Here is a 25923-nt window from a genome sequence, read left to right as displayed (position 1 = left end):
ACATAAATATTAAAAATTACATTATCAAAAAATCATAAAAATACTGTAAAATCAATGTCCTGATGAAGTCCTACTGGAGCCATTGTGTTAAGTCTAAAAATGAATTTTTGCTCTGTTCTCAATAATATATTATCAAGGTTACCTCCTCTCCAAGTCAGTTTCGGTTTGTACAGCGCACAGAATGTCTAATCTTCAAACCTCTGATTCGCAAGCCCTGAGCGTTCCACCGTTGGTTTGCCCTCGATTCTTCTATTGATGGCACTTCTATGGTCTGCCAGCCTCTTGTGCAGTGCTCGCATTGTTTTCCCACTATACCTTTTATTACATAGGCATTTGGCAGCATAAATTACACTTTCACAATTTGTAAAATTACTCAATTTAAACAGAACACTGTGGCTTACAGCGCCACTTACAACAGAGCAAAACCGAGTCTGTCTTCATGTTTACATTGCACACCGAGCGCGATGCCCAGGTGCTCTAATATCTCGGCATCGCTTCTGCGGGAGCGCTGATGGAGCCAAAAAAATCTTTTACATTTCCTTCTCGTTTATTAGCAATAATAAGTCTGCTATTCTCCAAACATTTTACATTTTTAAGAATGTCCCAATGTTTATCCATGACCTTAATAATCTTATGTGACCCATGATTATAGTTTAAGGGGCAGACAGTTGCATCTGAATGCACTTTCTTTTTTAATGGTAGTAAATCTTTTCTATCTTGTCTCAAAGCCAATATTTATAGAATTTATTGGATCATGTTTTTGGAAGAATCTCTTTCCTTAAATACTTCATCCTTAGTACATAGCCGCCGTAGCTTTAAAAACTGGGGGCCGGATTTTCGAAAGGTTACGTGCGCCGGGACGCGTGGAAGTCTCGGGGCTTGCAAAAAGGGGCGGGGCCAGAGGCCTCCAACACAGCGGCCATTTGCTGCTATGCCGGGGATTGCGCTTCGGCAGTCGGCTGGCGCGCGCAACTTAATTCAGCCCCAGGGCTGAAGTAAGTTTTGAAATAAAAGAAAAACAAAGAAAAAGGTAAGGGGGGGGAGGGTGGGGGAGGTAGGGGAAGGGAAGGTGGGGTGGGCGGGTAGGGAACAGGGGAAGGCAGTGCGGCTCGGTGCGGGCTTGGCGCGCGCAAGGGTGCACCCCCTTACGCGCGCTGACCCTCGATTTTATAACGCGCGCATGTTATAAATCAGGCGTATGTGCGTGCCGGGTAGCACGCGCACACGTACGCCCTCGCGTACATCTGAAAATCTACCCCTGTGAATACGATAAATTGTTTTTCATAGACGAATATTCTAAAAACTTGTTAGTATCAGTTGGCTTTCTCTAACTATCCATACTACATTTATTATTGCCCAGTGTTATTAGCACGTCCAAGAATGGAATTTCTTTTTCTGAAAAGGACGTACTAAACTTCAAATTAGTATCTAATGTATTTAGCCAATCTAAAAAGTTGTTCATTTTTGTCTCCCTTCCATAGCATGAATATGTTCTCAATATACCTAGGGAAACCGTATAAGGTACACATGTTGGGTGATGTTTTACCACCCCCTCAACACTAGTGTAAACTATACATAGACCATGTGAGAGGTTACAGATCTTTATTATCAAAACTTTTCACCAAATCACATAAAACGTGTGTCATAAAACTCACTCATTCACACATTCACACCATTAAAATTGAACACGACAGTGAAGTTACAATCTCAAACAGATTTTTCAAAATACAACAGAGCATGTGTGTGTACACGTCCTGTGGCTTACAGCGCCACTTACAACAGAGCACGTGTGTGTATACATCCTGTGGCTTACAGCGCCACTTACAACAGAGCACGTGTGCGTACGCGTCCTGTGGCTTACAGCGCCACTTACAACAGAGCACGTGTGCGAACGCGTCCTGTGGCTTACAGCGCCACTTACAACAGAGCACGTGTGTGTGTACACGTCCTGTGGCTTACAGCGCCACTTACAACAGAGCACGTGTGTGTATACGTCCTGTGGCTTATAGCGCCACTTACAACGCTGTAAATGTTTCAGAACAATAGCATGATTATTTCACTGCACTCTCCTCTTTAACCATAACTCCCATACTATTGTATTAATCTTACATCATCAATATGCGGGTGCATCTGTTGTTTGAAGCTCATTAAGTTTTTTATTGTCTTCATTTTATCTTCTTCACTGTGAGCCTCTTCCTTCATAGAAACTAGAGACAGTGCTTCACCTTTAACCTCGGTATAACCCCTACAAGAGACCCTTGTTTGTCTGTTACCAGCTTCGTCAGGGGGATATTTACCATCTGGGAAAACAACCCATAAATTCTCACCTTAAACGTGAACCATATACCGTAAATATAAAGACTCACTATCCTTACAACTTTCTTACACTTACCAAACTTATATTCGAATTAATTACTTTAAACGGACCCTCCGCATTGTCCCAAAGAAACATAGAAATGATGGCAGAAGAAGACCAAATGGTCCATCAGTCTGCCCAGCAAGCTTTCACACTTATTTTTTGTTTTCATACTTTTCTGTTACTCTTGTCCCTTTAAATAACTTATTTGGTTCTATTTCCCTTCCACCCCCACCATAGTAGGTTAATCAATCTCTAATCTTTTCCAATGTTATGTATGTACTTCCAAATGGCACGGACAGAATCTCAATGAGTACTTAGCTTTCTCTCAGCCTTGTTTCACATGTGGATCCTGCAATAGCATATCCCAAGCAGAACCTGTAACGATAACTCATGACTTTACCAACCATAGCTATATATTATACTCTAATACACTCTCATCGTTGCACAATTACTTTCCCAATCCTACCAGACCCCAAGATGACAAAACTTACTTCTGTTTAATCCGTAAATCTCTTTCCAACTTCAATTCCTTGATGCTTCAGTGCCCGATGGATGGGCTGACAAAACCGCACTTCTCCACAAGTTGTTAGTATTTAAACTTACTCCCTTAACACACTTATAAATGATTTCTAATGCGGCCACCGCCCAAAAACCACGAGCAGCATCCTGGCTAACGCCTCAAGGCGCCCAAGACGTGCCACTGCACGTCGTACGTCAGACCATCTCCATACTATGTACATGTATGCCCAAAGCGTGCCACCGCATGTCAAACATCAATTCGCATCTATATTTATTTATTTATTTATTTAACACTTTTTCTATACCGACCTTCATGGTAGGAACCATATCAGGTCGGTTTACATCGAAAAGGGGAAACTATAACAGAAACCATAGTTACAACGGAAGGACAAAGTTACATTCAACAGGGGTAGTAAACTTGGAAGCAAAGACTGCTAGAAAGAAAGGTCTAAAGGAACATAGTGATTAGGATAATAACAACAGTTAAAGCGACGGAGTAGGGTCTTATTCCGAACATGAGGTTAGTATGGAGATCCATAGTTCAAAAAGGGTATTCGGTCGTCTAATGTGTGACTGAGAGATCTGAGAAGGCCTGGTGGAAAAGCCGGGTCTTGAGTTTTTTTCTAAATCTTATTAGGCAGGGTTCCAGTCTAAGGTCATATGGGATGTTGTTCCAGATAGCTGGGCCTGCTGTTGAAAAGGATCGATCTTGCATCAAACACACCCCATACATTGATACCTCCACTACTGCATGATTTTAATAGTGTGAATGTGTGAATGAGTGAGTTTGATGACACACTTTTTATGTGATTTGGTGAAAAGTTTTGATAATAAAGATTTGTCACCTCTCATATGGTCTATGTATAGTCAATATACCTAGGCCATATTATAATATTTTTAAATTTTCTATCTTGTTGCATTTTTTCTTCAAATTTGGCAACATATATAAATTCACTATGGAGGGAGCCATTGCGTATCCCATAGCTACTCTTTTTAATTGAATAAAAAAATCATTTTCAAATCTAAAGAAATTCTTTGTAAGGGCAATTTTTGCCAATTCCAAGATAAGCCAAGTTGGGATACGTTTGTATTGGTCACGTGTTTGCAAAATATCTTCAATAATGGCAAGTGCTTCAGGTTGTGGTATATTGGTATATAAAGATTCAATGTCTAAACAGACAAGTATGATGATATTCTCTTGTAAACTGGATTATTTAAAATAAAAATGTTACTTTCCAAGGCATCAGTCCTGTTTTGTTTCCTTCACATCTGTGGCTACGCTTGACCGATTTCCGATTTGTTTCTTTGGACCTTGACTCACCTATACATCCAAGGGCACCGTTTCTGTGAGCTTGATGGCGTCCCTCGCCAGCGGATATGGCTAACAATAGTCTCAACAGCAGCCCTAGCGCTCATTAGCACCAATGGTGCACAAAGCCAGGCAGGGCCTCTGATACTTCCAGATCCCAGCAGCTCAGGACCCTGGAGATAATCGGCATCCATGGTGCCCGATAACCATAGGCCAGTAATGAGACAGCACAATGCCCCTTGGTGCCCTATCTGGACACTGCAAAGGAGCCTCGAGGGCAAGGACCTCTGTGCCTGGATACCTCCAGGGTTAAGAACATAAGAACATGCCATACTGGGTTAGACCAAGGGTCCATCAAGCCCAGAATCCAGTTTCCAACAGAGACCAAACCAGGCCACAAGAACCTGGCAAGTACCCAAAAACTAAGTCTATTCCATGTTACCGTTGCTAGTAATAGCAGAGGCCATTTTCTAAGTCAACTTAATTTATAGCAGGTAATGGACTTCTCCTCCAAGAGCTTATCCAATCCTTTTCTAAACACAGCTATACTAACTGCACTAACCACATCCTCTGGCAACAAATTCCAGAGTTTAATAGTGTGTTGAGTGAAGAAGAACTTTCTCTGATTAGTTTTAAATGTGCCACATGCTAACTTCATGGGTTCCTTGAATAGATGGCAACCCCGGCGCTCAACATACTGGGTCAGACCAAAGGTCCATCAAGCCCAGCATCCTTTTTCCATCAGTGGCCAATCCAGGCTACAAGTACCTGGCAAGTCCCAAAATACTAAGTAGATCCCATGCTACTGATGCCAGTTATAGAAGTGGCTATTCTGTAAGACAACTTAATTAATAGCAGTTAATGGACTTCCCCAAGAACTTATCCAAACCTTTTTTAAACCCAGCTACACTAACTGCACTAACCACATCCACTGGCAACAAATTCCAGAGCTTAATTTTGCATTGAGTGAAAAATAATTTTCTCCAATTAGTTTTAAATGTGCTACTTGCTCACTTCACGGAGTGCCCCCTAGTCCTTCTATTATCTGAAAGATTAAATAACCAATTCACATTTACCCATTCTAGACCTCTCATGATTTTAAATACTCTATCATATCCCCCTTCAGCCATCTCTTCCCCAAGCTGACCCAGCCCTAACCTCTTTAGCTTTTTCCCATAGGGGAGCTGTTCCATCCCCTTTATCATTTTGGTCGCCCTTCTCTTTACCTTCTCTATCGCAACTATATCTTTTTTGAGATGCAGCAAGTTCACTGAAATCCCTGTCACCCGAGGGCTTCAGTGGCACTCGAGGGCTCTCAGGAGCCCTGGTGGTTGATGGCCTCAAGGGCTACCAGGGTGCTCAATGGTGATCCCAGTGCCTTGTCAAAGATGCTTGACGGTCGTTGAGAGTGACAATGAATGGCATCGCTGCCCAACATATCTGATTGCCTCCATGAAGGCTACACACCTTGATGGCATAAAGGGCAGCCATGGCATCGCGGCCATGCACCTTGACATCAAGGGTGGCCACACATCGAGGGGGATCATGGCTCTCAATGGCAGTCCTGGTCCCCGACGCTAGAGGTTGGTGTTGCTACTCTGCCACATTGATGCCGAAGGCCTACGGTATAGAAGGTCCAGCCAGTGAACTCAAAGCATGCATGGTGCTTGCTGACACATGTGGCTCTTACGGCATTGAGGGTGACCTGGCAACTTGACGGCATTGAGTGTGACCAAGGTGCTCAATGGCAGTCCTGGTCCTTGACGCGGTCCTGACATCGACGTGTCAGAGCATCAGTACAGTGGCCACAGATGTGTACAGGCAACTGATACTGGGCATAGCACTGAAGGTGCAGCAGCAAGCTGCTTGCTCAGGCTCCTGTTCACCCTCTCTCACGAGACTGAGGGGAGGCTACATCTTCTAGGGCTCTTGCCCGTGGAGATTAGTTCCTTTGAATGTAGGGAGGATGAGCTCTCCCCGCCTCAGGAACAATGTGGTCCTCGATCTCTGCACTGTCCGAACCTCCATTGATGCCGATCGATCAGTGAAACGACATGAAACTCTTGCCCGGTTAGAACTCAGGCGAGTCCCCAGGCTCAGCGACCTACACGGATCACCCACGGACTGCATTCTGTCAGTCCTGCCAGCACCTGACAAAGGTACAAAAACAGACAGAGGAAGGAGAGGACACAGATACTAAACTGCAGGTTCAGTATATTTAAGAAGGGACAGTATTAGACTCTGCCAGGCTGCACAACAGCTAAGGCCTGCCATACTGCTGGCAGGCAGAGGAAAAACAAGAAAGAGAAAATAAATAAAAGTAACATAAGGTAAAGGAAAGAAAACAGCTGCAGCTCTAGAAAAAAATCACTTGCAAAAACTGTGATGAGAGAGCAAAGCTGAACCCCATGACCACAAGGCTCTACAGAAAAAAAGAGAGACTGAAGGACCCTGCCTAGGGAGCAGGGTGATGTCAGCAGCTGCACATGCTCAGTAGGGCATGTTTGAAAGTTCTAGAATCTTTGAGATCAAAGTTCCAGGCCGGGCTCCATCCGATGATGTCTCCCATCATCTTGCTTGTCCTTGGAGAAAAACAGTTCTCTCTCTTTCTCAGTACTGCAAGGCCGCTAGGCCCTTGAAGTTTTCTACCTCCGCTTGGGAAGGAGCATTTCATAATTTGATTTCCATGCTTTCCTGCTCCTCTAGCAGCTCCACTTCAGGCTTCTGCTCTGTGACTGACTCTCCTACCTCTGTCCAAGGCCAGCTCTCTGCCAACTTCAGGTGCTCAGACAAATTAAAGGCACCTGGTGGCTGAACCCTCCTGCCCGCCCCCCCCCCCCCCCAGCCTGCCTCTCCCCAGTCAAGTGATCAGTCTCTACCTCCCTAGTCCTCATGAGAACTGAAGTTTCTAATTGAGGCCATTATGACCTAAGTTTATTCTTCAAAAGAGATTTTCTGCTTTTTCCTTCGCTTTCTAGAAAAGATCTGTGATGAGAACACTGGCTCCTCCTCACAGTAGTCTCCAGCGGTGTCTCCTTTGGGTGTCCCTCTAAAAGTAGCAGAGCCTCTCTTCTAAACATAAGGTAGTATGAACAGTCGTCCTTAGTATTATTCACGGTACAGTTGTAAGCATGCACCAACTGACTTGTTGGCTACACTATTGCTTGTGCCTAGCATCCAGAGTTCCCAACATATTCAACAATGTCCTACTGAATTTGTCAGGCTGAGGGTCTCTTTGTGTATGGTAAGGAGCAGTGTGAGAAAATCGCGGCTCTGGTCAGAGTGGATTCGACTTGGGATAAGTTTATGCACAAAATATTGGCTCCACAGCATTTTGGCAGCTGTTGTAGCCCTCTGACCCTTTGTTGGAAAACTTGGGCATATCTGTTAAATTGATCAGTTATCACCAGCATGTTAAGAAAGTCAATGCCCACCAGGCCCATTGGACCTTAGGGACGCAGCTCTCATGGGTAGTGGTTTTCCTCATAATATACGTCCCTCAAAGCTTGATGTATAGTTTGACCTCCCTTTCTGTAAAGAAATATTTCATTAGATTACTCCTGAGTCTCCCACTTTCATTCTCGTCCCATGAGCCTTGCTCCAGAGTCTCCTGTTGAAAGAGACTTGCCTACTGTGCGTTGATACCTCTGAGGTCTTTAATTGTCTCTGTCTTCTCCGCTATCTCGCCTTTCCTCTAGGGTATACATATTTAGATATTTAAGGCTCCTCCCCATCTGTTATACAGGGAAGACCACTGACCAATTTAGTAGCCTCCCTCTGGACCAACTCCATCCTGTTTATATCCCTTTGAAGGTGCAGCCTCCAGGTCCTCCTGTAATGTATCACAATCCACTTGTGATTTAACTACTCTGAATAATTTTGTATCATCCGCAAATTTGATAACCTCACTCGTCGTATTCCTTTCCAGATCATTTATAAATATATTGAAAAGCACTGGTCCAAGTACAGATCCCTGAGGCACTCCACTGTTTACCATTTTCCACTGAGAAAATTGACCATTTAATCCTACTCTCTGTTTCTTGTCTTTTAGCCAGTTTGTAATCCATGAAAGGACATTGCCTCCTATCCCATGACTTTTTAAGTTTCTTAGTAGCCTCTCATGAGAGACTTTGTCAAACGCCTTCTGAAAATCCAAATACACTACATCTACCGCTTCACCTTTATCCACATGTTTATTAACGCCTTCAAAAAATTGAAGCAGATTTGTTAGGCAAGACTTCCCTTGGGTAAATCCATGTTGACTGTTTTCCATTAAACCATGTCTTTCTATATGCTCTACGATTTTGATCTTGAGAATAGTTTCCACTATTTTTCCCGGCACTGAAGTCAGGCTCACTGGTCTATAGTTACCCGGATCGCCCCTGGTGCCTTTTTTAAATATTGGGGTTACACTGGCCACCCTCCAGTCTTCAGGTACAATGGATGATTTTAATGATAGGTTACAAATTTTAACTAATAGACCAGAAATTTCATTTTTGAGTTCCTTCAGTACCCTAGGATGCATACCATCCGGTCCAGGTGATTTGCCACTCTTTAGTTTGTCAATCTGGCCTACTACATGTCCCATGTTCACAGTGATTTTGTTCAGTTCATCTGACTTATCACCCCTGAAAACCATCTCTGGAACTGGTATCTCCCCAACATCCTCATTTGTAAACACAGAAGCAAAGAATTCATTTAGTCTTTCTGCAATGGCCTTATCTTCCCTAAGAGCCCCTTTAAACCCTTGGTCATCTAATGGTCCAACCGACTCCCTCACAGGTTTCTTGCTTTGGATATATTTTAAAAAGTTTTTATTATGAGATTTTGCCTCTATGGCCAACTTCATTTCAAATTCTCTCTTCGCCTGTCTTATCAATGTTTTACACTTAACTTGACAGTGCTTATGTTTTATCCTATTTTCTTCAGATGGATCCTTATTCCAGTTTTTGAAGGATGTTTTTTTGGCTAAAATAGCCTCTTTCACCTCACCTTTTAACCATGACGGTAATCGTTTTGCCTTCCTTCCACCTTTCTTAATGCGTGGAATACATATGGCCTACACCTCTAGGATTGTATTTTTAAACAATGTCCATGCCTGGTGAACACTTTTAACCTTTGTAGCTGCTCCTTTCAGTTTTTTTCCAACTATTTTCCTCATTTTATCAAAGTTTCCCTTTTGAAAGTTTAGTGTTAGAGCTGCAGATTTACTGTTACTGTTTGAGTGCTGGCAGTTAGTGTTTGAGTGTGGGGGAGTATATTGGAAACTCGCTTAAACTACCTTAAGGAGCCAGCCACAGAGATCTAGCTGGGTCTTCCTTAAGGATCAGCCCCTCAAGGGATTCTGGACCCAGGGAAAACCCCTTAAACCTAGCATAAGTTGTCATGGCCCAGAAGGGTTAGAGAGGCCCCAGGAATCAGGCAGGGACCAGGAGTATGTTAAGACTTGTTATGTATGATATGCGGTATTTTTAAGATCCCTGAACTTCAAGGTGAGCTGCCTAATTTGTTTGTTTTGCTTTGCACTGAGCTTTGTTAGCATCTCTAAAGGAACAGCCAGAATCTGCCTCCTTTTTCCTCTGGCTGTTTCCAAGCTGCTACTGCTCAGGTTACTGATTACTGATGGGTTTCTGAGGGCCAAGCTCACACCTAAAGCACTTTACAATAGGCCTAATACCATATAGGTTTCAAGTGTCTTGCTTTTCTGCGGGGTTTTCTGTTTGGCAACACAATAGTGCATATAAATATTGTACCCAGTATCTGTTGTAAGTGATGATTTTATCTCTGAAGACTGTACTTTTACATGTTATCGCTGTTGTTATGAATGCATCATTTTTAATTGTGTGTGGGGTGGGCTAAGGGGTTTGGGGGGATGCTTGCAAGTCTATAAGATTCATCCCTTGCCCTGGCCTGGAGAGAATGCTTCACCCACAGACACACACAGACACACACCACCCAGGGAAGGGTGGGAGGCAGGTGGCAGAGTTTCACCAGCTTCCTATCACTAGCACTTTATCTGCTCCTTCTCTGGGAACCCTGACCCCCCCTACTCCCCCCTTCCCCAGCATTTCAAATCAACAAAAGGGCTAGAGTCCAAGGGGGGGGGGGGGCATCATTTTCTGTGCCTCAAGCAGCAGATTGCCTTGAGCCGCTCCATTTCCCCAAAGCTGAGAGAAACTCCCAGACTTCCCAGAAAAGAATGAGCAGGAAAAACTCTGCATAATCCTGGGAGATGGAGGAGAAACAGAAACTGGGGCAGGAAATGAAACCTGAGCAGGGACACCACGGCGCAGTACCAGAACCTGGGAATTGGCCTTGTTCTTATGTTAATACTTGGAAATTGTAGTTTTTATCTTTAACCATCATTGCAAGGTGCCTGCCCCTACCTTGTAACTAATTTTTAAAGAGAGAGGATCTGGGTGCTGTCCCTTTAAGCAGCATGTACAGGCTGCCTGTACATCTTGTGGGGAGGTGAAGGGGTACAGCTGTCCTAGGAATGGCTCTTTTAACTCCCTGAACCAGACCCTCTTCAGGCCCTTGGAGCTCATTCTCAAAGAGAAACAACCTCAATAGGACAATTTTCAAAGCCTTACTGAGAGTAAATTGCAATCCTCTGCTCAGCAAAATGTGCATGTGGGCTTCCAGACCGAGCATCCTGTTAGCCAGGCTCTAAAGAGATGTGCCTGGAGCCATGTTTAGGAAAGGGAGGAAAACATATAGATCTGTAGTTTTGAAATGTGTGTGTGGCACTTTATCCCCACTCGGACCACCTGCACAAAATGTTTGCAGGCACCTCTGTCACACTAACTTTGTGCCTGCTAATTCAGGAACGTTTAGCACTCACCCTGTGCCTGCTAATTCAGGAACATTTAGCACTCACCCTGTGCCTGCTAATTCAGGAACGTTTAGCACTCACCCTGTGCCTGCTAATTCAGGAACATTTAGCACTCACCCTGTGCCTGCTAATTCAGGAACTTTTAGCACTCACCCTGTGCCTGCTAATTCAGGAACTTTTAGCACTCACCCTGTGCCTGCTAATTCAGGAACTTTTAGAACACTTACTCTGTGCTGCTAATTCAGGAACATTTAGCACTCACTCTGTGGTTGCTAATTCTGGAACATTTAGCACTCACCCTGTGCCTGCTAATTCAGGAACTTTTAGCACTCACCCTGTGCCTGCTAATTCAGGAACTTTTAGAACACTTACTCTGTGCTGCTAATTCAGGAACGTTTAGCACTCACCCTGTGCCTGCTAATTCAGGAACTTTTAGAACACTTACTCTGTGCTGCTAATTCAGGAACGTTTAGCACTCACCCTGTGCCTGCTAATTCAGGAACTTTTAGCATTCACCCTGTGCCTGCTAATTCAGGAACTTTTAGCACTCACGCTGTGCCTGCTAATTCAGGAACTTTTAGAACACTTACTCTGTGCTGCTAATTCAGGAACGTTTAGCACTCACCCTGTGCCTGCTAATTCAGGAACTTTTAGAACACTTACTCTGTGCTGCTAATTCAGGAACGTTTAGCACTCACCCTGTGCCTGCTAATTCAGGAACTTTTAGCATTCACCCTGTGCCTGCTAATTCAGGAACTTTTAGCACTCACCCTGTGCCTGCTAATTCAGGAACTTTTAGAACACTTACTCTGTGCTGCTAATTCAGGAACGTTTAGCACTCACTGTGTGGTTGCTAATTCTGGCACCTTCAGCACACTCACTCTGCGGCTGCTACTTCAAGCATTTTTTAGCATGCTCACTCTGGTTGCTAATTCAAGCACTTTTAGCACTCAGTCTGTGGCTGCTACTTCAGGCATTTTTAGCATGCTCACTCTGCACCTGTTAATTCAAGAACTTTTGGCACACACTCTGTAGCTGCTAATTCAGGCAGTTTTTAATACACTCACTGCTGGTGCTAATTCAGGCACGTTTTAGTACTCTCACTCTGCTGGTGCTAATTCAGGCACGTTTTAGTACTCTCACTCTGCTGGTGCTCATTCAGGTACATTTTAGTACACACACTCTGCTGGTGCTAATTCAGGCACGTTTTAGTACTCTCACTCTGCTGGTGTTAATTCAGGCACGTTTTAGTACTCTCACTCTGCTGGTGTTAATTCAGGCACGTTTTAGCACACACACTCTGCTGGTGCTAATTCAGGCACATTTTAGTACACTCACTCTGCTGGTGCTAATTCAGGCACATTTTAGTACACACACTCTGCTGGTGTTAATTCAGCTGCTTTTAGCATACTCACTCTGCTGGTGCTAATTCAGATACATGTAGCATACTCACTCAGTGCTAATTCAGGTGCTTTTAGCATGCTCATTCTGCTGGTGCTAATTCGGGCTCATTTTAGCACACTGCTGGTGCTAATTCAGGCACCTTTTAGTACACACACTGCTGGTGCTAATTCAGGTGCTTTTAGCATGCTCATTCTGCTGGTGCTGATTTGGGTACATTTTAGCACACACACTCAGCTGGTGCTAATTCAGGCACATTTTAGTACACTCATTCTGCTGGTGCTAATTCAGGTGCTTTTAGCATGCTCATTCTGCTGGTGCTGATTTGGGTACATTTTAGCACACACACTCAGCTGGTGCTAATTCAGGCACATTTTAGTACACTCAATCTGCTGGTGCTAATTTGAACATAAGAACATAAGAACATGCCATGCTGGGACAGACCAAGGGTCCATCAAGCCCAACATCCTGTTTCCAACAGAAGCCAAAAACCAGGCCACAAAAACCTGGCAATTACCCAAACACTAAGAAGATCCCATGCTACTGATGCAATTAATAGCAGTGGCTATTCCCTAAATATAATTCATTAATAGCCATTAATGGACTTCTCCTCCAAGAACTTATCCAAACCTTTTTTGAACCCAGCTACACTAACTGCACTAACCACATCCTCTGGCAACAAATTCCAGAGCTTTATTGTGCGTTGAGTGAAAAAGAATTTTCTCCGATTAGTCTTAAATGTGTTACTTGCTAACTTCATGGAATGCCCCCTAGTCCTTCTATTATCCGAAAGAGTAAATAACCGAGTCACATCTACTCGTTCAAGACCTCTCATGATCTTAAACACCTCTATCATATCCCCCCTCAGCTGTCTCTTCTCCAAGCTGAACAGCCCTAACCTCTTCAGCCTTTCCTCATAGGGGAGCTGTTCCATCCCCCTTATCATTTTGGTTGCCCTTCTCTGAACCTTCTCCATCGCAACTATATCTTTTTTGAGATGCGGCGACCAGAATTGTACACAGTATTCAAGGTGCGGTCTCACCATGGAGCGATACAGAGGCATTATGACATTTTCCATTTTATTCACCATTCCCTTCCTAATAATTCCTAACATTCTATTTGATTTTTTGACTTCAGCAGCACACTGCACCGACGATTTTAAAGTATTGTCCACTATGATGCCTAGATCTTTTTCCTGGGTGGTAGCTCCTAATATGGAACCTAACATCGTGTAACTACAGCAAGGGTTATTTTTCCCTATATGCAACACCCTGCACTTGTCCACATTAAATTTCATCTGCCATTTGGATGCCCAATCTTCCAGTCTTGCAAGGTCCTCCTGTAATGTATCACAGTCTGCCTGTGATTTAACCACTCTGAATAATTTGTATCATCCGCAAATTTGATAACCTCACTCGTTGTATTCCTTTCCAGATCATTTATATATATATTGAAAAGCACCGGTCCCAATACAGATCCCTGAGGTACTCCACTGTTTACCCTTTTCCACTGAGAATATTGACCATTTAATCCTACTCTCTGTTTCCTGTCTTTTAACCAGTTTGTAATCCACGAAAGGACATCGCCTCCTATCCCATGACTTTTTAGTTTTCGTAGAAGCCTCTCATGAGGGACTTTGTCAAACGCCTTCTGAAAATTTATTTATTTATTTATTTTATTTATTTAATTTTATATACCGGCAACCGTTTGCACATCGTGCCGGTTCACAAGTAACTTACAACAGAAAGTATATAGGCATAGCCTTTACAGAGAACGGTGTATAACGTAAAACGCAGTAACAGAACAAATAACTAAGTAACTGGGGAGGGATGAGGGGGGGGGGGTCGATACAAAGGGGGGGCAGGGGGAGGGTGCAAACAGATACATGGGGATAAAATGTGAATAGGGATTCGAGGAAGAAATATGTACAATGGTTATATACAGAAGTTGTACACTGGATATGTATACAGATGTTGTACACTGGTTATATACAGGAGATGTAGGAAACTTTAGAGGGGGAGGGGGTTGGGTGTAGGTTCTGAAAGGGGGGTGTTGGAGAGGAATGATGGTTGGGCTAGCGTGTTAGTTGGTGAAGATGATGAAGAATGGGGGTATGCTTGGAGGAAAAGCCAGGTTTTGAGTTTCTTCTTGAAAGTAGGTGTGGAGGTTTCGGTACGTAGATTGAGGCATAGAGTTCCAGAGGGAGGGGCCTGCAAGGGAAAGGGCTCTATTGGTGGTGGAAATGAGTCTAGTGGATTTTATGGAGGGAGGGATAAGGGTTCCACGGAGGGAAGCACGGGTGGGTCTTATGGAGGTATGAGGGAGGAAGGGTGGGTTTAGCCAGTTAGCCAAATATACTACATCTACCGGTTCACCTTTATCCACATGTTTATTAACCCCTTCAAAAAAATGAAGCAGATTTGTTAGGCAAGACTTCCCTTGGGTAAATCCATGTTGACTGTGTCCCATTAAATCATGTCTTTCTATATGCTCTACAACTTTGATCTTGAGAATAGTTTCCACTATTTTTCCCGGCACTGAAGTCAGGCTCACTGGTCTATAATTACCCGGATCGCCCCTGGAGCCTTTTTTAAATATTGGGGTTACATTGGCCACCCTCCAGTCTTCAGGTACAATGGATGATTTTAATGATAGGTTACAAATTTTAACTAATAGATCAGAAATTTCATTTTTTAGTTCCTTCAGAACCCTAGGATGCATACCATCCGGTCCAGGTGATTTGCTACTCTTTAGTTTGTCAATCTGGCCTACTACATCTTCCAGGTTCACAGTGATCCCGTTCAGTTCGTCTGAGTCATCACCCCTGAAAACCATCTCCGGAACTGGTATCTCCCCAACATCCTCATTAGTAAACACGGAGGCAAAGAATTCATTTAGTCTTTCTGCAATGGCCTTATCTTCCCTAAGAGCCCCTTTAACCCCTCTGTCATCTAATGGTAAACTGACTCCCTCACAGGTTTCTTGCTTTGTATATATTCAAAAAAGTTTTTATTATGAGTTTTTGCCTCTATGGCCAACTTCATTTCAAATTCTCTCTTCGCCTGTCTTTTAAATGTTTTACACTTAGCTTGACAATGCTTATGTTTTATCCTATTTTCTTCAGATGGATCTTTCTTCCAATTTTTGAAGGATGTTTTTTTGGCTAAAATAGCCTCTTTCACCTCACCTTTTAACCATGACGGTAATCGTTTTGCCTTCCTTCCACCTTTCTTAATGCGCGGAATACATATGGACTGTGCCTCTAGGATTGTATTTTTAAACACATTTTAGCACACTCTGCTGGTGCTAATTCAGGCACATTTTAGTACACATTCAGCTGGTGATAATTCAGCTGCTTTTAGCATGCTCACTGCTGGTGCTAATTCGGGCACATTTTAGTATACTCACTCTGCTGGTGCTAATTCAGATACATTTAGCATACTCACTCAGTGCTAATTCAGGTGCTTTTACCACATTCACTCTGCTGGTGCTAATTTAGGGACTTTATAGTATTGTCACTCTGCTGGTGCTAATTCAGGCACATTTTAGTACACACACTGCTGGTGCTAATTCAGGTACATTTTAGTACACACTGCTGGTGCTAATTCAGGTTCTTTTTAGTACACACACTCTGCTGGTGCTAATTCAGGCACATTTTAGTACACTCTGTGGCTGCTAATTTTCAAATGAAGACAATGCAGAGACTTTTTGTTTGAGAACTGGCGGTAGTGTTTGTGGGATAAAAGTGCCGGAGTACGGAGAAAACAATGCAAAATTGCCTCCAGGAGAACTAATCTCAGTGGTATTTACTCAGGTAGTTTGCATTTTATACCAATGTGTAGGGTCTGAGTCATTCATCCTGTAACAGGTTTAGTTTGGAAGTTGTAAATTTGCGGTTGTGAGTTGTAAATTATTAACCAATGTACACCACTGTTGTGGCTGCATTTCCACTAAAAGTTTGTGTTTTCTGAGATATATTGATCAGGGCTTTATGTCTGCCACGTGTTAGTCCCTGTTGCATTGACTGTTAATGTTGAACAGGGAATTTATCATAACTAATTCTCTTCTTTTCTTTAGATTGTAGCAAATGAGCTTTGTTTATGGTTTGCATTGAAGATTGTAAAGTCTGCCTTTTGATTGATCCAGGTAGAAGCTGAAAGCTGATTGCAAGCAGGCTGCTTTCTTCCAGCTTCTCCTTCTTCGGGGCACTGATTACAAGCACTGTCTGGCTCCTGGAAAGCTCCCTATGAATGTCATAGATGGCTGGGTTTGAAGGGCACTCAGTGACAAACTCTCAGCAGTGATGAGGAGCCCTGCACTTTCCGTGATGCATGCACCTTTTGCCATAGGGGAAGAGTGATGTTCCTTGCGGTATACAAAGGCCATGGATACTTCTGTATCCACAGACTTTGCAGCTCAGAGTTTTAAAGGGGAACCTCAGTAGGGGGTGGAGGAATCTCTCTTTGAAAGTAAACTTTCAGGTCCATCCACAGACCTGCAAACTAACCGCCCAGCTGAAAACTGCCCCCTGGATGCATCACTTTGTAGCACATGTAAAGGATGGTCCTGTCCAGAAAGCTTCCTGCATCTGAAGCGAGTCCAGAATCTCCTCTCCTTCTGCAGGTCACACCTAGCAGATTAAAATCTCCCTCCAGCAACCCATCTCTCTGCAACTCTGCTGCCTGTGCTGGAGGTCTGTGATTACAGGTGTAAATGGAAGAGCCATTTCCTCTTTTCAAGAAAACTCCCAGTGCCTCTCCCGTCCCTATGCCTCCTGCATAATATCTGCATTAATATTGTTATACAACACTGTTCAGCTGGCTCCTTGGCTTATCCAGAATACAGTTCAGCTTGGCTTAAGCAGGCCTGAGCTATTGCTTCTGGGAAGTATTGCACAATCAGGAAGCCGTCATCCTGGCATGAAGTCACATGGAGACTGAATCTCCCTTCTGCTGCCATTCTGAAATTTCAGAAGAATGCAGTTACATACTGATATGAGTTACAGGCCCTTTTCAGTTTAAACAATGGCTGATCTGTAAAAGTAAGAAGGAAGCATCATCGCGGGACCATCTTCCATTCATTCATCCACACCCAGCAACCTCCCTTCTCATTCTGCCAAGTCGCCTTTCATTCACACCCATGCACAGCTCCTTTGTAATACACTCGGTATCTTAGAGAAATTAGCCTTTACTGTATGAACATCGGCCCATCTCAAGGTCACTATCCAAGAGCAGCTGCGTTCTTCTGAGACCCTGCATGACACCTGAGCCAGTGAGAGAAGTGTGACGTGCTCCAGGGCATCCAGAACCAGAACTTGTCACTGGCGTCTCTCCCTTTTCTGCCACCTCTACCCTTCCTGAAGAGACTGTAGCCTGCTATGGGACTCATTGACCCGTGTGCTGGTCACAGCTACAATATCTGTGCCACCAGGGCTTGCAAATCTTGAATTTTAGTACTCTGACTAAGAGCATTTATGCTCAAAGCCTTTCAGATACTGTTCCTTCCCCCGTCTTCCCATTGTATATCCTCTTACCTGCTCCCCTTATTCTTCCTGCCGTGCACAGATAGCTTTGTGAGATTCTTACCTGTATGTGTTTCTCTGCTGACCTTGTTTGTTAGAGGTGACAGCCCAATTCAGAAAGCTTCTATCACCCCCCCCCCCCCTCATATCCTTAAAGAGGATTTAGTGCCATCAGTGAAGTTGCCATGAGCAGGAGGACAAGGCTGGTCACAGAAGAGAGAGTCCTGCAGGATCACCTGCACACAGAGCTTCCCACATGCAAGATTACAGGATAGAGCCTCTGCCCCACACGCAGCCTGTCGCATGCAGGTTTAAGAGGCTTGGGCTGCCAGCGACCTCCTCCTTGACCTTCCACAGCCACACACACTGCTGGTCAGGGGCAGATTCCAGGTAAAGATCAGCCCGGGGATTTTCCCCAAAACCAGCCCAGAAAATACCCCGTGGTCTGCCGATGCGGCTCTGTCGCAGCCTCGCTCGGCAGACCACGTGACCAGAGCGACCGGCCCACCAGGGGATGCCCGATCCCCCGATAGGCCAATCTGCCCCTGCTGCTGGTGCTTCTCAATGTCGTTTGTGTAGAAGATGCAGGAGCATCCTTAGGTCTCTACGATGCAACCTTGGGACCTGGTGAGGTAGAACTCCTTGTATTAGCCTAGTGACATTCCTAGTGATAACACACTTGTTTCTTCTCCAGCGACCTGGAGGAATTTCTTCACATTTTATCAACACTTCCTGTTCATACCCAGATTGGTCCAGACTCCTGGGGCTTGCTCCCTGCTAGCAGAGACAGAGGAAAAAGTTTCACTGACACGGCCATATAACCTAGTGTGCCACTTGCTGTCCCGCAGTATTTCTCTGGCTCCAGCAGATGGTAGAGGTATAAAACCTGCAGTCTGGAGTAAAAATAGAGAAAAGACTTTTCTTTGCAATGCAGCATTCCTCCCAGGGGTTGTTATGTCCTGGTGGGGTCATCCTCCCTGGTTTGAGATGGACGAGCAGGAGGTTGGTAACCCTTGAAAGAGGCTCAGTCCTAGTCTCTGTGGAGGTTGTACAGCCCGTGGTCCAGTTCCCTCACCCTACACGAGGGACCCTTGGATTTCCTGGGCAGCTCTGCATCTTCATGGACCTGGCTGGTTTAAGGAAAGTACCCTTATTGTTCTTTTGGGCCACTGAAGTTTAAACAAAAAAGATTATGGCTCGGGAGAGTGCAGGTATCGGCACGTAATAGAGGATGCGGTGGGCCTGATTGCCATCAGGGTCATTTTTATGAATTGCAGAGCCTGTCACCTCTTTTTGCCTGGGGATCCCGGGGCAGCAGAGGTAGTCAGCACGCCTTGTGGCTTCTAGTGCCACATGGCTGCAATGGTGCATGGCAAGAACTGCCGACCTGTGGAGAGTCATGTGTCCTGTGGAGAGTCATGTGTGTTCCTATCTAAGGCAGGCTTGGGCATGGGTTGCTTCTCCTGGTGGAAAGCACCTCGGATGAGCAGAACTCCAGCACTAAAGTTAGGCGTGCACCGAGTGTGTTGGAAACTGCTGTTGAGGCCTTTCCTGTCAGCGTGGGAAAAACAGCCATCTTAGCTTCAGTGGCAGCGGCATCAGGAGCTGCTGGGGGATTCCCCACCTCCATTGTCTCCTGCAGTTTCTGGACCTGATGAGGGGCAGGGAGCCTCTGACAGTGAGTTGGGATCTGTGAATGAGGATTCAGACGGGTCACCCGCCTTTTTGGCAGATTTTGTGCTCCTAATGCACAAGGCATATCGGGCAAAGAAGGCAGTGTGGGAGATTAACTCCCAGCCTCAGGAGTGGTCTACAAATAAGTCGCGACCAGTGAAGAGACCCATGCTTTCGAAGAGAAAGGGGTCTACAAGGATTGAAAGGAGTCTTGGGCTGTCAGCTTGACCAAGTAGCCCCAGAAGGGATACAGACAAATTGGAGGATTCTGATATTTCTGTGGATGATTCTCCAGGAGCAGGATCTGCTCTGGAGGCGTCAAAAACCTGAGGGCGGACCAGAGGAGGTGCTGGTGGCTGAAGGGGATAACTCCAAGCTGGTGCGGCTTTTTCACAAGGAGGAACTGTGGCCTGTGATTCTGCATGTCCTAAAGGAGCTAGGTATTAAGGTTATGCAGGAATAGTCTGACTAGGAAGGGGTGGACCCTGTTATGGATGGATTGAATGGGACACCCCTGAGCCCGGCCTGAAGGTTGATAGAGCAGTGGATAAGCTTTACCCATTGCCGGAAGAGATGCTTGAGATTTTGGCACTTCCGAAGGTAGATGCTTCTGTTTCGTCAGTAATCAAGAAGACCACCATTCTGGGCAGGGTCCGCTGCATTAAAAATGTGCAGGATCGTAAGTTGGAGGTACACCTCAAGAAGATTTTTGAGGTCTCAGCGTTGGGCATATGGGCTGCTGTTTGCAGTAGTTTTATGCAGGGAGCATGCTTTCGGTTGGGTCCAGCACTTACAGGCAAAGGAGTCTACATCAGCAGCTGCAACAAAACAGGCTGAGCGTCTGGAGGCAGCGGTAGCATATGTGGTAGATACCTTGTATGACCTAATCAGGACAATCTCCAGGATTATGTTGTCTGTGGTGTTGGCCAGGTGACTACTTTGGTTGAGAAATTGGTTGTCTGATGTGTGGTCCAAGTCTCAGCTAGGAGCTTTGCCGTTCAAGGGCAGGCTCTTGTTTGGGGATAACTTGAAGCAGCTGGTGAAACATGTAGGAGAGTCCAAAGGACATAAACTGCCGGAAGACTAGCCAAAAGGGGGCAAGAGTTCCTTTCCCAGTCATTTGCGATTTCGGGATAATAAGTGATTTCAGAAGAATAGGAAGGGCTCTTTGGAGCTTCAGAGACAAGGTTTGGGCAGAGCCAGTCCTTTCGGGGTGGGTGGAAGCCATCCCAAGACAACCTTGGTCAAGATACTGGGGTCCAAATCCTCAAAATGAGGTGAAATCAGTCCACTCTTCTTTCTGGCCTTCAGGAGTCTATTAGTTCTCTTTTAAGAGGAGTGGACCAGAATTACAACATACAAGTGGATCCTAAGTGTGATAAGAGACGGCTACGAGTTAGAATTTGCTCGACCAATATGAGAAACCTACATTATCTCCCCTTGTGCTCCCCACGCCAAGTAGGTGGCAGTTTGGGGGACAGTGGACCGTTTGCAGAGTCTAAGGGCTATAGTACCGGTTCCTTGAGAGGAACAGAGTACAGGAAGATATTCCGTTTATTTCGTGGTACCAGAAAAGGAGGGAATGTTCTGGCCGACTTTAGATTTGAAAAAGGTAAATGCAGCACTCAAAGTTCCCCAGTTCCGTATGGAGACTCTGTGGTCAGTCATACTGGCAGTATGGAAGGGAGAGTTCCTGGCATCCCTAGATTTGACAGAGGCATTTCTGCATATAGCAATCAGGCCAAAGCACCAGCGGTTCCTGCAGTTCATGATCCTGGGGGAACACTTTCAATTTTGTGCCCTTCTTTTCGGATTGGCGATGGTGCCATGTACGTTTACCAATGTGATGGTAGTAGTGGCGGCAGTGCTCAAGAAGAAAGGAGTGTTAGTGCATCCGGATCTCGATGACTGGCTTTTCGTGCAAAGTTGGTGGACCTCTATCGTCCGTCAGTGCTGCAGGTTTTGGTCCAGCTAAGGTCTCTGTGCTGGATAGTGAATCTAACCCTGGAATACCTAGGGGCTTGTTTTGACACCCAGGTGGGGAAGGTATTTCTCAGAGAGGAGAGGATGCTAATGTTGTTGGGTCAAGTTTGTTGCCTGTTGGGACATTCGATGCCCGGAGTCTGGGACTATTTACAGGTCCTGGGTTCTATGGCATCGATGTTAGAGCTGGTCCTAAGGGTGTTTGCTCATATGCTGCCTCTTCAGAGAGTACTTCTCTCCCATTGGAATCTGTTGTCAGAGCAGTTTCATCTTCTGCTTCCTCTCAAAGGGGAGTCCAGGTACAGTCTTTCATGGTGGCTTATTCAGGCCAGTCTAACTCGTGAGGTGGGGTTAGAGGTCCCGAACTGGGTGATAGTGACCACCGATGCCAGTCTTTCCGGATGGGGAGCAGTGTGTTAAGGTCATTCGGCTCAGGACCAATGGTCAAAAGAAGAGGCTTCATGGTCTATCAATCAGTTAGAGATGAGAGCAGTGTATTTTCCATTGCTTGCCTTTCTGCTGCAATTATGCGATTGTCCGGTGCGTTTTCTAATGGACAATGCAACAACGGTGGCTACATCAACTGACAGGAAGGAACCAAGAGCTGAGCAGTACCTCAGGAGGTCCAGGTGTTGGTTTGCTAGGCGGAACAGCGCTGGTCATGCCTGGCGGTGTATCACATCACAACTGGGGTGGACAATATTCAGGCGTATTTTCTCAATCAGCAATAGCTGGACCCTGGAGAGTGGGAGCTGTCAGAGGCGGCGATGCGCCTCATTCAGATCAGATGGGGAATTTCCCTACATGGACTTGATGGCGTGACAGAACATCAAGGTGCCTCGTTTTTACAGTCGCAGGTGAGAACAAGGGGTGGAAGGGATCGATGCCTTGGGGCTACCCTGGCCTTGGGGAATTCTTTATGTGTTTCCTCCATTGCCACAAGTGGGCAAGGTGGTACGGCAGATAGAAAAATATCCAGGCAAGGTGATTTTGGTGGCTCTAGAGTGGCCATGTAGACCATGGTTCACAGACCTGGTCAATATGTCGGAAGATGGGCTGTTAAGATTCGGGGCTGCTTCTTCGCTTTGATCCAATATTTTCAGATCAGGCGACTCACTACTGTCTCGTGGCTTGGGTTTTGAGAGGAAATGTCTGAGATGGAAGGGTTATTTTGAGGATGTTATCACCACCTTGCTGCAGGCCTGAAGACTATCCACTTCCTTGGCCTAAGTGAGGATTTGAAGGGTTTTCGAGTTCTGGTGTACCGATCAGGCAGTGCAGCCTACTCATGTTTTGGTTTTACACATTTTGACTTTCCTATAGAGAGGGTTGGTGAAAGGACTAGCTTTTAACTCCCTTCGCGTGCAGTTGGCGACTTTGGGCTGTCTTTAGGGTAAAGTGCAGGGAGTGGCCCTGGCCGCGCATCCAGATGTGGTTCCCTTTTTTGGGGGGGCAATACATTTGCATCTGCTGGTGCACAAAATGTGTCCGTTTTGGAATTTTAATTTGGTTCTCAGGGGGGATGTGTGCAGCTCCATTTGAACCGCTGAAGATGGTGACTATAAAGGATTTAACCCTTAAGGTAGTTTTCCTGGTGCAATTTGTTCAGCCATTAGGATTTCAAAACTTCAGGCGTTGACGTGTAGAGATACTTTTCTACAGATTTCGGAGTCTGGGGCCTTATTGCATATGGTTGTTTCTGCATTCCATCTTAGTCAGTCAGTGGAACTTCCAGCCTTTCCGAATTTGAATTCATCTGAGCTTCACGCAAAGGAAATTTGGGTGTTGGACATACAGAGTGTGCTGCTGAGGTATTTTAAGATTACTAATGGTATCCAGATGTCAGATCTCCTCTTTCTGCTTTGGAGTGGCTCAAAGAAGGTGTCCAAGGTTACAATTGTGCTTTGGCTGAAAGAAGCTATAAGGTCGGCCAGTGCCAGATGGGCTTAGGGCTCACTCCACAAGCTCATAGGTGACCTCCTGGGCCAAATGTCAGCAGGTGTCTCTGCAGGAGATTTATTGGATAGCTAGTTAGAAGTAGTTGCACACTTTCACCAGGCATTATCAGTTGGACATCTGGGCTCCGGATTCCATGGGCTTTGGTGAGAGTGCTCTGTGAGCGGGACTATCAAGATCCCACCCTGTTTAGGGGAGCTTGGATACATTCCAGAAGTCTGGACTGATCTGGGGTATGAACAGGAAAGGAAAATTGGTTCTTACCTACTAATTTCCATTCCTGAAATACCACGGATCAGACCAGAGCCCCAACCGATTAAGAAGTCTACTCGTGTTGGCAGTATATAAATGAAGCAGAGTTGTTGAAGGATTTGATGGTGTTCTCCCTTGTTTTGGGAAAAGGATTTCCCATTTTTGAGGCTTCACCTCACTTCTGCTTGTTGAGGGGGTTTTGGGGTCATAGTTTAATGTTTGGTTATTATTATTTTGGCTTGGGTACAAGTCAATACTAAGGGACTGCAGGTGGCACACTGGGTTATGTACAGTGTCAGTGAAACATTTTTCTCTGTCTCCATCTGCTGGTAGGGAGGCAAAACCCAGGAGTCTGGACTGATCTGTGGTATTCCTGTAACGAACATTAGTAGGTAAGAATCAATTTTCCTATATGACCTCAGGGACATATTTAATGGTTTGAAGGAAAGAAGTTGAGTGTATTGAGAGGGAGCTATAATAAGATATACCATATTGGGTCAGACAAAGGTCCATTGATCAAAACATCCTGTCTGTGAAGGTGACTAGTTCAGGTCAGAAGTACCCAGCAGATGCCAAAAAGATCTATTTCTTGTTGCTTACTCCCAAGAGTAAGCGCTGGCTTTCCCAAGTCTACCTGACCAGTAATGTGTTAATGGAAGTTTTCTCCAGGAACTTGTCCAGATCTCTTTTAAACCCACCATGCCAGTCACCTTGACCATGTCCTCTGGCAACAGATTCCACCACTTGTTAGTGCGCTGAGTGATAAAGCACTTTCTACGATCTGTTATAAATTTGCAGGTAGTGTCTTGTTTCGTATTATTTGAAAGGGTAAATAACCCTCCTTTATTCATGGTTTTATAAACTTCTCTCATGTCCGCTCTCGGCTGTCTCTTTTCCAAGCTGAAGAGCCCTAATCTGTTTAGCCTGTCATCCTAAGGAGAGCCGTTTTATTCCCTTTATTATTTTTGTTGCCTTTCTCTGTATTTTGTCTAATTCCTCTGTCTTTTGGGGATGGAACGAGCAGAATTGCACACAGTACTCAAGGAACAGGCACACCATGGCTCGCTACAGAGGCAATATGATACTCTCTGGTTTATTCTTTATTCCTTTACAAAGAATTCCTGAGCAAAGAATTGTGATTGCCGTGCTAGCCCACTTGGATATGTGGAATGGAGTTATCATCTACAACTTGTTTCTTCACTCTTAATTCCAAATAAATTGCTAATAGTCTTTGCTTTTTTGACCAGCACTGCACACTGATCCTGAGTGGTGACTCCTAATATGGAACCCAGCATCGTATACCTGTAGCTGGGATTATTTATCCATACGTCCATTACTTAGCACTTGTTGACTTTAAATTTCATCTGCCGTTTAGAAGCCCAGTCTCTTAGGGAATGTCTCCAAATGGACACTTAGGCCAGGGTATGCTGGCAATGATCTCACGCTCTTAGATTTACTGGGGGCACATGGGCTGCAACTGAGAGAATAGTGGAAGAGGCTGATCCGCTGAGTGTTGTCCTTGTTGGGAATCCCATGTAAAATTGCACATTTAATGGCTATGTTGCCTCTCCAGAGCTGGTGAGTCTGATTGGCTCTAATTCCCTTCATGGTGTCAGGAAGGAAAAGATCTGACAGAGCTAGTTTCTTACTCTGGCTCAGGAGAGAAATATGAGAATGAATATCTTTTACCTATCAGGATGGTATACAAAATATTCAGAATTACCTACACTTACACTGTGAATGTCTTTATTAGTTTAACATTTTTCCCTTCTCTTTTGCAGGCAAGTAAACGTGCATCTAGCACTCCCCTGCTCAAGGGATATCAAGAGGAAACGCAAGCCTGCAGCCTCCGGCACAGCTGGCTCCTCGCTGGTCGGCCCGGTCTCCTGCACAGCCAGTTCCTCAATGACCAGTCCAGCCTCTGCCATAACCAACTCCTCACAGGCCAGTTCGGTCTCTGCCAGCCCAGCCTCCAACACAGCCAGCTTTTCAGGTAATGGAAATCCATTCTAAGTCCTGCTCTGAACTGTCGCTGGGGTGATTCTTGGAGCGCATGGTCCTGGCAAGGAATTCCCACTACTATACCCACTCTTATTGTCTTTTTTTTCTTTAAT

The 25923-nt window shown here is 45.0% G+C and overlaps 1 protein-coding gene across 1 annotated transcript in view; it reads left to right on the top strand.

The window, feature by feature from the left end:
- Positions 1-25923, top strand: part of GPATCH2L (G-patch domain containing 2 like) — a gene marked incomplete at its 5' end in the record, with an annotated part of 71962 nt that overhangs the window by 29455 nt on the left and 16584 nt on the right. The window contains 1 exon segment of the mRNA XM_029598389.1: positions 25591-25802. Within this exon segment, the coding sequence (XP_029454249.1) occupies positions 25591-25802 (212 nt within the window).

Source organism: Rhinatrema bivittatum, chromosome 4, assembly GCF_901001135.1.
Source record: "Rhinatrema bivittatum chromosome 4, aRhiBiv1.1, whole genome shotgun sequence".
Taxonomy (NCBI): domain Eukaryota; kingdom Metazoa; phylum Chordata; class Amphibia; order Gymnophiona; family Rhinatrematidae; genus Rhinatrema; species Rhinatrema bivittatum.
This window is presented reverse-complemented; position numbering and strand designations above follow the sequence as displayed.